Below are 12665 nucleotides of genomic sequence, written 5' to 3'. Positions count from 1 at the left end.
CGCCCAATTTTCTTAACTTATTTCTCTCGACCCAGAGAGCCGACGAGCTTAGGAAGAGGCGATAATCCCAAAATGTCGAGTCACATCCTCAACCAGCCGCACTATCTAACCACTTACGTCGATCATGAAAAACGACTTAAAGACGACATGACGAACCTACTCAAGAAGGTCCTCGCTGAAAATCCTGGTATCAAGCATGACGACGCCATCCGAAAAGTGCAGGAACTCATGCTCCAAAACAATCCCTACGTACCGCCCAAGGACGGACGATGTATCATCAACGAACTCCCCGTCGAATTGTTGGCATACATTTTCAGAGTTGGCGTGTGGTTACAAGAGGAAGGTTCGGACGATGACTTTGAAGAAGTAACGAGCTTGGAGGAGAGGAAGGGATTCCAGGAGGAGCTGACGAGGGTGAGGGAAGAGGGGAAGAAGGGAAGCGGAGAAGGGGACAAGATGGAGGAAGATAAACCTGAAGCAGTGATTGAGGTTGTGGATGATGACGGGAATGATGATGAATGGGAGGACGAGCCTAGTGAGCACAGCAGTGATGGGTCGGAGACGGGAAGTGAGGACGACGAGGGCGATGAAGAAGAGGAGGAAGAGGAAGAGGTTCCGTTCCAGATTCTCGTCTCGCATGTCTGCAGACAATGGCGAGAGACCGCTCTCAACACCCCCAGACTCTGGAGGCGCATATCTGTCGCTGGACCTCCGAAATGGGATCTCTACGAAGCCTACCTTCAGCGTTCAAAAGGCCAGCCTCTCATCATCGAGATTGACGGCTCTATTCCGGAGGACTTCGATGCTGACGACCACCCTGACCACCCCGATTACGTCGAATACTCTGACCCCAACTGGGGACCCGATGAGCGCCCAGAGGGCCCTCCACCCTTCCTATCTTCAAAACAAGTTAGAAGAGCATTCGATATGATCATTCCTCATGTAGATCGCTGGTATGATGTCGATATCGTGCTGGGACAACATGACGACATGCACGAGCTTCTTCAACGTATCGCAGCACTTCCAGGAGCCCCGATGCTGGAATATCTGCATCTACATGACGAAGACCTTTGCGACAACTATGGCGTCGAGGTGGACGAGGACGAGGAGCCCATCGAATGGCATTTAGAAAGCCCCACCCTGCCGTTCAGCGGGAATGCACCGAGGCTCCTGGGCGTCAGCCTGTGGGGTGTGCACGTTGATTGGGACCGTGCTGTTTCCCTCTTCCAGAACCTGACACATCTCAACTTGGCCATCCTCTTCAAACGACCGTCGTGGAAGACATTCGCCACCTACCTGAAGAACTCTCCTCAACTGGAAAGCTTGGAGCTCGACAATGCAGGTCCTTCACTGGAGAATGGTGGTCTATTGCCAGTGGTGCCAGCCACACCGGCAACTGGACTTCCCTCCGCATACTACACGCCCGCAACAGCTGTTCCACCAGAGGCATCCGAAGAAAACCCATGGGAATGGCCCCATTACCCGCTCGAGGTGTCGTCCATTCGCCATGTCTCACTCGCGAACCACGAGCCGTACTACGCGCATGCCCTTGCCACCAAACTCTTCTTCCCCAACATCAAGACCTTGACGCTGGACTACGAGAATGGAGACTTTAACGATATCGTCGACGTCTACACCACCCATCTGCGGGGCACGTCGACCCGGCGAAGTATGTTCCAATTGTTGGAGGATTTCACGATCAAGTCATTGGGAAGTGTCAGCGAGGAGAAGGTGGATGCAATGATCGGCTCTCTCAGCGAACTCCAAAGTCTGTCGTTAGGCATTCCAGTGACTTACGATTTGGAAGTACCCGGGAAGATCTGGGAGAAGATGGTAGAGAATGCGAAGACGGTCAAAACACTAGTCAAGAGTGCGGAAGAAGCCAAAGCAAAGGAACCGTCGTCACCCCAAAAGCCTCAAGCCGCAAGGTCTCCGGTTGCAGGGCCATCGACTCAGCCTTTGTCGATCGTCCCTCCGGATCCCAGCGCGCCTCTTCCATCCACATTGCCAGCAGCACCTTCGACGCCGACGCCCGCGCCAGAAGTCCATCCCAACTTGCTGTTCCCTCGACTTAAACACCTCGAGACTCGCGACATATCAAGCGCCGACGTCCGAGAGTTCGTCGAATTGCGTAAAGAAATCGGCGCTCCGTTGAAACGGCTTGCGATGCACAGAGATTCGGACATTCGTACCCGGGACGAACGCTGGTTCCGTAGCAATCTGGAGGAGTTTGACATCTTCAGCGACAGTGACTACACAGATGTGGAGGACTTTGATGATGAGGACTTGGACTTTGACGAGGATGTCGAGGAGTGGGAACCTGATGAGGACGATGGAGACGATGACGGTCCTGATGAGGACGACGAGTGGGAAGATTACAGTGGCGACGATGACGACGACGATGATATGGCGGATGAGGACGGTGGAGGTGGACGTATTCAGCGGGCTCGAGGAATTCCGCGTGTTAGTGGGCAGGGCGCTGTAGGTAGTTCCACGACAACGGGTTTATCAGAGTTGGATTAGAAATTGTACCGTAGAGTCGGATTGTATGTCAAACGCGTTTATGTCTTTCTCGACGCGTCTTTGTGTCGGGCGCGGGTCATGTGATCGTCTGCGATGGGACCCCGGAAATATGCTTGCCAAGAGTTACCTGGAAAGGGAAGGGTCGCGATCACGTGAAGCTGAAAAAGGCAGCGGACCCCGTGTTTGGTTTAGTTTCCCAGGTGCCTCGTGTGTCGAAACCAACAGCGACGTGCAATTGAATCAGTTGTGTCTTTTTGTCAGTGGTTTACTTTCTTTTGCTCTGTTTTCTTCCTCGCTGTCGCTCTGCTTTCGTCGCTATCGATTTCGCTTTCGCTGTCATGTCCACTTCGCCCTCAATTTCCCCGCCTCGCACACCAAACGACAACCGGCCTACCGCTTCAACCTCAAACTCCCCAAGTTCAGATGATTCTTCAATAATTGACGACCTTTCTTTCGACTATGTCTACGACGACAATGGCAACGTCGTCCGTCTGTCCAGAAAATCAAACTCGACATCTCCCCCAACCGACCAAGAAAGTTTGCCAGATTCAGCCCTCGACAACGACAGTCCTGCAGGCTCACCTCTCAACCGCCAATCACTATCTCGCTCGGAAAGCGCCCAGTCAATACTTCAGGGTACATCCGCAGCGGCTACCGACCCAAAACCTGCAAGACCCTTTCAACGCGTCGCGTCAACCCCATCGTATCTTCTTCCAACAGCTGCAGCGACCAGTCGAGCAGCTGTAACGCGCGGAGGTCCTCGCCGTATTATTGAAGACAGTCATAATCGGGAACGACAGGAGCCAATCGTCCGATCGAGGCAAACTTTTGACTATGCCACGCGCGATTCATACGCGCACCAAGAGGAGAAAGAGAATATCCTCGCTGAGATGGACGAAAGGCCTCAACTCGTCAACAGACGGAATTCCCCTCCACTTATCGCCCGCTCCACAGCTTCACGGTTCTCCTCGGCACGGATATCGTACTCGACTATCGGTGGAAGTCTCAATGGTCGCCCTTTAGCTGACGTCCCCGTTCAGCGGACCGCACGGCAGCCACCGACCGGTCTAACGCGACCTGGTCGCCTCATGAAATCGTCGTTGACCTCGCTCAAATACAGCACGTCCAACCAAGACCGCTTGAGCGACGTGGTCGAGAGTTCCGATTATGAGCACAAGCAACAAGGCCTACCCGAACCAAATCCCTACGCGCCGCCTGCTTCCGATACGGAGCCGGAGGACGAGCCTCTGGAACCTTCCGCCATTCCCCTTCGCTCTTCGCTCAACCCACGGCAACGCAAAGAACTCAACATCAATGCCCAAGCTGCAAGCCTGGCTCAATCTGGCAGCAACCGTCCAAGGAGATCAGCTAGTCTCAGTGATGCACTATGTATGTTGTTCACGCTTCTGTTCAACCGTGATATTTGTTGACCTTTCCTTTAGACCCCCACGACGACTACCAACTCCAAGTGGCCGCTCCACCTACACACGGACATTCCCGCCCAGGGACCAGCCTTGGTACGTGACCGTCCAGCTTCTTTGTGTAAGCACGCTTATTCCTTTGTGACAGGTTTGAACGCCGAATCAGGTCCAAGGCGCGTCTATCCTGAGGAGAGAGAACGACAGGAATTAGAGGCCCACAAGAGTATGTGCAGTTCAACTTCTCACGCGTGTCTCTTGTACTTACAGCACCTTTCACATTTCAGAACTCCGCAGAGAACACGAGGACGATCGACAATCACCCTCACCAACACACGGCCATCCCCAACATCAAAGGCTTGTCGCCAATGGCCATCGTAGACGCGACTCGGATACGCTTCGTGGTTTGGCTCCTCCCAATTCTGCAGGCACTGTTGGATCCCCTACCGTGATGGATATGCCCAATGGTCGACCATCGCCCACGGGGCATCGTTTCCCCCATGGGCGCTCGTCTCCAGCAGCAACCGTTCGTGGAAGACAGTCTCCCCAAACAGTCAAAGGACGCGTCTCTCCGCCAGCCACCAAAGGTCGCGTGTCCCCCGCCAATGCCGGTAATCGCCTAGGTGTCAGTAGGGATGCGGGAAAGCATCGTCGCAGCCCGACCGCCCCCGAACCTCCAACGACGAGTGGCCAAATCGGTGGCCATGAACAACCGCCTGGTTCCAAGACATGGGGTGGCAGTGAGCGCGAGGACGAGTTTGATCCTGCCAGCTCCGGGGAGAAGGATCGGGAAAAGGAGCGGGAACGGCAATTGGAAGCCCAACGGGAGAGGAGGGAGCGCAGGGAACAACAGCAGCAGCAGCAACCACCCCCTCAACCTCCACCACAACAACTCCAACCCTACGCACAAGTGCCTCAGGCTATTGCCCAGCCCGCTGCACCTGCACCACAACCACCGATACCGGCTCCCAATCAGCTCAACCGTCACATTGTGGTATGTCTACACAATCTAGTCTTCAATTTTCCGCGCTAATTTAATTCTTAGGTCAACAAAAAGGCTTACGCTCGCATTGACATCATTGGCAAGGGAGGGTCGTCACGCGTATTCCGGGTTTTGAACCACGCCAACGAACTATACGCGATTAAACGCGTCTCTCTGGACAAGACGGATGCTGAGACGATGAGTGGCTACATGAACGAAATCGCACTTCTCAAGCGACTCGAAGGCAATAGCCGTATCATTCGGTTGATCGACAGCGAAGTCAAACCTGGTCCTGGGGGAAGCAAGGGGCATCTACTGTTGGTGATGGAGTGCGGCGAGATCGATTTGGCCAAGCTTCTCCAGGAACAGATGAAGGAGCCATTGAACATGGTTTGGGTTTCGTACTACTGGCAACAGGTACGTGTCAATCGTTCGGATGAAAAGTACATTGTCTGATACCTGTGGGCATTAGATGCTGCAAGCCGTCCATGTCATTCACGAAGAGAAGATTGTTCATTCCGACTTGAAGCCTGCAAACTTTGTGTTGGTCAAAGGCCAGCTCAAGTTGATTGACTTTGGTATCGCGAACGCGATTGCGAATGACACTACCAATATTCAACGTGACCACCAGGTGTGTTATACTAGTGTTGGTTCATTGCGGCATATACTGACGTTACTTGTAGATCGGTACGGTCAACTACATGAGTCCCGAAGCTATAGAGCTTCCAGACGGTATGCGTCGACTGAAGGTCGGCCGTCCGTCTGACGTTTGGTCGTTGGGTATCATCTTGTACCAGATGGTGTACGGACACCCACCCTTCCAACATCTTTCCGTGTATCAGAAGATGAAGGCTATTCCCGACCTCAGCCATGTCATCGAATATCCCGAATACACAGTCCCATCGATCCCAGCCAAGACCAGCAGCAATGGAACCGTGGAACCTCCCAAACGACTGGAGCACCTCAAGCGACGCGTGCGAGCAGACGTGATCAGGGGCATCAAGAGTTGTCTTTGCCGCAACCCCAAGGAGCGCGCGACGATCCCCGAGTTGTTGGAGCAGCCTTGGCTGGGTTTGACCGGTAATGAACCTGAACGTGAGATACCTTTTGATTCCGCTGAGTGAGAGTGGTACTAAATGAATTTCTCTCCAGCTGTGCGTCCCAGGATTGAAGATATGCTAGGCGAAAAGGAGACTTTGATCAATCCATACTACATGGCTCAGCTCATGCAGTATTGTGTCAAGCTCGCCCGGGAAGACAAGCCAATGGACGCCGAAACTTTGCAGAAGGATGCCGAGGTTCGTGAACTCGTTGTGCCAATGCTAGCCGACAACTGACCGACCCCTGTTTTGTAGCGCCTTGTTCTTGAGCTCAAATCTGTACAGCGACAAGCTCAAGGTTCATAGTCGCGGCCGCCACCACGCCAACTCTTTCTCTCTCGCATTTACCACTCGCCATTTCATCTCATCTGCACTAGACTCTGGCATCCCCCATTTCTGTAGGCTCTGTTTCTCTATGGTCGGACATGTCTTGATTTGACTTTCATTCGCTCGCCATTCTCGTTCGTTTTCCAACACGTTTCGGCCTTGGGTCAAGTTTACACGCTGGATATCGGTCTCGAAAAAAATCGTCCCTTCGTCATTTTTATCGCCCTCCATGAAATATGCATTCCTGCCTTGGTCGCAGTTGTACCACCTGTCCTTTATTGTATGAATTTGTTCGTTCGTTTCTCTCGTCTCCTCGCATTTGTACAAGAACCAATCACCTTTTTTCATTTGTGTTTTTTCTTTCAGCTCCAGGTGTTCGGTTGCCCTCTTCAGCCTTCACTCATCGACCGACGCTTGTAATCGTTACTCGACGCCAGCACCCTTTTTGAACGATTTCGTTCAACTCAACCCCTATCCTAATCATTCCCGTACTCCTATCCAACATGAACTTTCATTCTTTTCATAGGTCGTATATCTTATAGTCTTTATTCCTCTCCTTGTCTCGCTTTCTCTTTTTCTCGTCTCGTTTTCAAGCTCTGGTGTTATTTTTTTCTCTTTTGTCGTGGTCTGAAATAGGCATTTACCTGCATTACTTATTATCCAGTTTGTACCATACGTTGATTCTATGAGCATCCGTTTCCTCCTCCTGAAATTCCGCGCCAAGCCCCGTGTTAAGAGTCGGTGGCCGATGCTTTGAGGCGCAGAATGCTTGAGGTCAATGGATGTTTCTTTTGTCTTGGATTGGTGTGGCTGACTGATTGTCTTGAAACTCGAGTTGGTTTCAAGACCTCGTTGCAAGTCACTGATGTAGGAGGTGAGCGCCCCGAGCAGAAACGGCGGCCAAGGGGGGATTTGCGCCCGCGTGCCTTATAATTTAACCCCTATGGGCGTGAGGCCGGGCGCGTGAAGTATTTCAACTCGATCGATCGAAATTTCCACCATCAGAGTGTTGTGGAAAATGGGATCTACTCTTGACAGCGGTCCATGGGCGCCTCGTGAGCACCGAGAATTTTAGCGTTCCCATGGGATGAGGCAGAGAGGGGGAAAGTTTGACTATGGACAGTAGACGTAGGCTGGGATTCAAGAAGTATCAGAGTTGGTGATAGAAAACAGCCTCTTTGATGGGTATCGTAGATGAGAACGCAGTTCAAGGGAAGTTATTTGTAGTTCCATCAGGATGAATGGGCGGAGAAAGATGATGATGGGGACAGACAACTTTCTCATCACTCGGCCCTTATAACATTAGGCCATGATTCAAATGGATTCCCATCACTTCCCCCCTTCTTTCCCTTCCCCGTCCACCTTCTCTCAACCCACTCCTCTTATCGTCCAAATACCCCGTCCGTGGTAGGTCAGTCCACACCGCCCATTTATCCCAACTCTCCAGGCTCATTACCCGTTGCAGTGTGGCGATAAACCCGGTCTCTTGTATTCTGTAGACCAAACCTCCACGGGACGTTAATTCGCTAGGGTTCTGTTCAAGATGGCCGCACCAGGAGGAATGCCCCCTCTCCCAGCCTCGCTGGATCTCCCACCGCACTTGAGCGCTCACAAGTATTTCCTTGTCTGCACTCTCACCGTCGCCGCTTGGGACACCCTCGTCCTCTCCCCCAGGACGTGGCGTCTCTTCAGGTCCCCAGGATGGCCCGCCTTGAAAATCCTCTTCCACTTCCTGAGGCTTTTCATGCCCATAGAGTTCATCATCGTCGGTGAGTACTGCCCTGGGTCGACCTGCAGCGCGAGCGCGCGCAGGGAAAACCCATTCTCCCGGCCTTTTTTCTTCGTGCTTACCTGAATTTTCACAGCGGTCGCCTTCTTCGACACGACGTGGACGCAGGAGATGTGTCAAAAGTTCTACCTCTTCGAACCCATCTGCACCGCTTTCCTTTTGGCCGCCGCCTCCGCCGTTCATGTTATCCGTATCAACGCCATTTACGACAAGAACAAGGGTATCCTGGGTGTCATGTCCCTCCTCTTCGCCATCCAGGTCGTCGTGACAGCCATTTGCTGTGGTTTCTACCGATGTGAGTCGCAGAATTCTATCGTTCCCATGGCCGTGTGACTAATTGGAATTTCTAGCTGTTCCTCTTCTTGAGGGTCAGGGTTGCATTGCTGGTCCCAAGGCCAACTGGGTCGGCATCTACTGGCTCGCCCCCACTCTCTTGTACACCGCCTCTTTCGCCCTGGCCTTGAAGCGCTCCATCGACTCCCTCCAGGCCCGGCCCCTTTCCCTCTGGAAGCTCATGTTGCGAGATGGATTGAACCTCTACGGTGCGATCTGGATCGTCAACATGGCCAACATGCTCTTCTGGTTCATCATGAAGCCCACCGACGACGCCGACCCCGTCAAGACCATTGTCACCAGGTAAGAGCCGAACTTCAGCTTGGTTTCTAATCAAAAGATGGAGAAGCTAATTTTATGTTACTTCTTACAGCATGGCTGCCGTTCTTACCACTTCCATGACTCTCCGCATCATTCTCTCCATCCGCTCTTCTCTCGACTATGGAGGATCCTTTGCTCTCTCCAACTCGAACCACGGCACCTCTTCCCGCGGCAACGTCACCAACCCCCACATCCACGGTCTCTCTGGTCTCTCGCACGTTTCTGGAAACCCCGGTCTTCGCAGCGGTGCCGCCCACATCACGACTAACCCCCACACCTACACTCTGGATGAGATGCGAGGCAAGCCCGAGGGTGGTTGGGACGGTGCTGACGACCTTGACAAGAGCAGTGTCGGTGCTGAGAGCAAGGGTCGTGTCGGCAATGACGATCTCGTCGCCGACGAGGGTGTCAAGATTACTATCAACCGAGAAGTTATTGAGGAGGGTTATGGAAGGGCCAAGTAAAGGAATAATGAGCGTGCGTTGAGGGAGATCCGGAAGGGGATTAGCGTGTTTGGATGTGGAGGATGGTGGCTGTTGGCACTTGTTCGTGTGGTGGATGTGTTGGACAGATTCTCCGATGTGGTCGCATCTGGCTTCAAGACCCCTTACTTCTCGTAATGGCTTGGTTATCTGGTTTTGGAACGTTTCAAGGACCTTGGTTCATCAAGTCTTGCTCAGACGGGGCTCCAAGTTCAGCGATCCTGACAGATAGCTGATGCTTATCCCATTTTATGCTCCTACGTCGCCGATTCTGTCGTCTTCTCCCGCGTTTCAAAAGGCTAGCACCACCTTCCTCTCCCCATCCTGGCCATCTTCTCTTCTTCGTCGTCCTCCATGCTTTCGCCCCCATCTAGCTTTACTCCACTTACTACTGCCACTGACAAAACCTGACTTGATTGAACCACTCCTTTTCATATCAATTCTTGCTTGTATGGTTTTCCACTTCACTGCCCCCTTGTTTATTTATTCTGCTATCTTTATACCGATCTAAACGTGTTCGTATTGGATTTACGGGTCTGTTCGCGCTTACTACTAGTCTCTCGCTCTCTCGCACAATGTAAAACTCTCCAACTGGATGTACGATATATATCCTTTCCTCCCCGTTTTATCGGAAACTAGCTGTTATCAACTTCCTTTCGTGATATGTCTGTCATATGCCCCCTACTTACTACCCCTGTACTACCTTTCTCTCTTCTAACTTTTGGAACGCAGTTTTTCGATAAAGATCTATCGGAAGCTTGGTTCTAATCTTCTTTAGTTGTTTTTGGTTTTAGGGGCTGTACTTGGGGGGGGGGGGGGGTCGGGGTTCGATGTTGGAGAAGGAGCGAGTGTGTTGGATAGTTCTTCTGTGATCCTGATGAATACCAGGTCGGATGGAGGTGGTAGAGTGTTGTACCTGTAGTAATTATGTGTAGGACAGAATAGAAGCATCTTCTTTGCACGGAAGATGGAAGGGTGACTCTTGTCACTGGACTTGAACAACAAAGCTTCGAAGGGTGTAGTCCGTGAGGGCGCACAGCCTGGAAGGAAGCATCGTGGACGTCTAGTACATCGATTTCGAAATTCGCGCACAATAGGTCATTCTGGAATCACGCCCCCGAACATCAGATTCACAGTCTGAGCTTTTGGGAACACCGAAGAACGGTCAGTCACCAAAGAATGCGACGACTGCTTCGATCACTTCTGCGGAGGACGAGTCCGTCCGGTGGGTAACCCCGGCGGACGCATACATAAAAGGTGCGTTCGTGTTCTTCATTCGACGCGTATAAAGGAAGCGTTGCTGTGCAGTGGATTTGGCTATCTGACATTGGATTGCACACAGTTAGCAGAAGACTCTGATCATTGTAATAAGTGTGCTTGTTCGACCTGCGCAGGTCGGGAACTTCTGGCTGGTTTGGAGAGTCTTAAGGTGGAAGCAGGAAGTGAGTGTGAATTGTAAGCCAGGGAACTAGGCGTAGCGTTGGTGTGGATTTTTGAACAAGTTACAATTTGTACCTGTACGCAGTTCTTCAGACTCGTGGACATCTCGACTGTAGGGCTATCTTCTGGATAACCCACTTTGCCTCCTGGGCGAGAGCGAAACCCTATGGCCGAGATCACCGAGTCGGACACTCGAAAAAATATGTTCTCACCCCTAAGCTTTACGTGCACCGTCCTCCCGTCTCCCCGTTTCTTCTTGCTGGCCGGAGGGTCAGAACTATTGAAGACTCGATTATGAGGAAAGGGGAAGCTCTAGTGGATGCTGCGGCATGATCTCGGAGATAATGGCTACGTTGGTCGCTTGAAGAACGCGTTTCTACTGCAGATCGTATTTCTAGATTTACTGGTTATTTCAACCGAGATGCATATACTCAAGCTCTAGTATTGTCCCAAACATCTGCAGCCTTCTCGACCTACATGTAGCACACATTTAAGCTGGGAGTTCGTGGCACGGTGGGGGATCCATGGGAAGGATTTAGCGCCCAATTTGACATTAATCTATCGGAGAATATTCTTGGGGATGCCTTTGTCAAGAGTGCCGCAGCCCATTTCCTTTACCTTCCATCGTATGCGCAAGGGACGTTCGTGGCAGGGAGCATTTTTAGTCCTGCCGAGTCGCGCCCAATTTAAAGCTGATATAGATAAGCGCCGAACGCGAGTCGGCCCTCAGTCGTTCCTGGTGTGTGTACTTTCTCTAATCACTCGAGCCTTGTATTTTCTCGGCGATCTCGAGAACTGGTGAAACGTTGAAGTGTTGTCGAGGAGGAGCAAACATGAAGTGACACCCACGTTGAATGGCAAGTGTGGGATGGCGGCGGAGTCTGTAGAATTGTTCCGCATCCCACGCGTGGTTGAGGCTGCCATGTCCCTGAATTCTTTCTTTTTGGTTTCGTGGATAGGGTGGGTTTTCAGAAAGTCTTCTTGCACGAAGGTGCGGCGTTGGGTTAAATTACCCAGCCCCCACCATTTCTTGCTCTCAGCTTCCATCGTTGTCGCTGTCCCCCGTCGCCGTCGTCCGCTGCCCTTGTTCCCGGATTGTCCATTAATAAAGTCGTTCTTTTGCGGAACCCGCAGGGCGGTAAGTACAAGGGCTGTGTGCTTCCAGGTGTTCGCCTTCTTATAAACCACTTTACAGCTCCTTTAACCTCTGAATTAGTCTCATAACAGCTCTCCAACATCTTGCGATTCAGTTTGAAGATCAGAGACCGCGCGGAGAGGAGTAACGACAGCCACCGAAACCCTTACCGTTCTGCTGAATCCCCCGACATCCATCCGTGGACGACGCTTTGATTGAAGCACGAACGTTGCCTGTGTCGAGAGAACGAAAGCTGTCCGGCTCAAGGGTAAAGTGGTCAGAAAATCTACTTTCATCGTTCTTGTCTGATATTTCGCGGCTTCGCCCACTTCGTCTAGTTCCCATCAATCACCACACACTCCAGACCATCTGGCTATTTTCGCAAGGTTTCCACCGCTATCACCAGTCGACTGCTTGAATCGCGACAAGTCGCAGTCTTCCTTCCCTCCACCACCGCCGGCGACCATTCCAACCAAGCTGCCTCGAGGGTTTAGTGAGGACGCGGGCGACTTCGACGGCGCGGTCAGCGGTAGGACGGAGTGTGTCTTGTATGCACGGGAAGACGAGAGTAAACGACCTCCGTGGTTTACTCAAGGCGACGCAGCTATGTCGGAAACTGCATCTTCAACGCCCACCAAGGCCACTGGCCAGAACGACACGACGAACGGGAGGCCTACAAACAACAGCAATCTCTACCTGTACGTCCACCTCGGCTGAGTCGACTACCAGTCGTACTGATGTCGTATCAATTCAAGGGTGACTTTCCTTGCGACACTTTTTCTCCTATTATTTGTGTCATGTGGCATCGTGTTGCG

General features: G+C 52.1%; 3 protein-coding genes across 3 annotated transcripts; all 3 read left to right on the top strand.

Annotated features, from left to right (window-relative positions):
* Positions 1 to 72: 72 nt before the first annotated feature.
* Positions 73 to 2523, top strand: CC1G_03034 (hypothetical protein; the record flags this gene model as incomplete). Its single annotated transcript, XM_001835894.2, has 1 exon — positions 73 to 2523. The coding sequence occupies one exon, from the start codon at positions 73 to 75 to the stop codon at positions 2521 to 2523; it is 2451 nt and encodes an 816-aa protein (XP_001835946.2).
* A 338-nt stretch (positions 2524 to 2861) lies between these two features.
* On the top strand, positions 2862 to 6260 carry CC1G_03033 (other/TTK protein kinase; the record flags this gene model as incomplete). The annotated part of the gene is made up of 8 exons (XM_001835893.2): positions 2862 to 3912; positions 3966 to 4040; positions 4093 to 4167; positions 4229 to 4935; positions 4987 to 5340; positions 5396 to 5554; positions 5607 to 6018; positions 6076 to 6260. The coding sequence occupies 8 exons, from the start codon at positions 2862 to 2864 to the stop codon at positions 6258 to 6260; spliced, it is 3018 nt and encodes a 1005-aa protein (XP_001835945.2).
* A 1433-nt stretch (positions 6261 to 7693) lies between these two features.
* CC1G_03032 (hypothetical protein) lies at positions 7694 to 9314 on the top strand. Its single transcript, XM_001835892.2, has 5 exons — positions 7694 to 7761; positions 7816 to 8119; positions 8216 to 8434; positions 8490 to 8775; positions 8846 to 9314. The coding sequence occupies exons 2-5, from the start codon at positions 7894 to 7896 to the stop codon at positions 9255 to 9257; spliced, it is 1143 nt and encodes a 380-aa protein (XP_001835944.1). The 5' UTR covers positions 7694 to 7761; positions 7816 to 7893; the 3' UTR covers positions 9258 to 9314.
* Positions 9315 to 12665: the final 3351 nt, after the last annotated feature.

The sequence above is a fragment of the Coprinopsis cinerea genome (assembly GCF_000182895.1).
Source record: "Coprinopsis cinerea okayama7#130 chromosome 8 map unlocalized cont3.8, whole genome shotgun sequence".
In the NCBI taxonomy this organism is placed as follows: domain Eukaryota; kingdom Fungi; phylum Basidiomycota; class Agaricomycetes; order Agaricales; family Psathyrellaceae; genus Coprinopsis; species Coprinopsis cinerea.
Note: the sequence above shows the minus strand (reverse complement) of the source record. Positions and strands in the feature narration are given on the sequence as shown.

Coding starts and splice junctions, on each gene's coding strand:
- CC1G_03032 (XM_001835892.2), top strand. CDS start 7,894: ATGGCCGCACCAGGAGGAATGCCCCCTCTCCCAGCCTCGCTGGATCTC. Junction 8,120..8,215: donor CATAGAGTTCATCATCGTCG/GTGAGTACTGCC, acceptor GAATTTTCACAG/CGGTCGCCTTCTTCGACACG. Junction 8,435..8,489: donor TTGCTGTGGTTTCTACCGAT/GTGAGTCGCAGA, acceptor TGGAATTTCTAG/CTGTTCCTCTTCTTGAGGGT.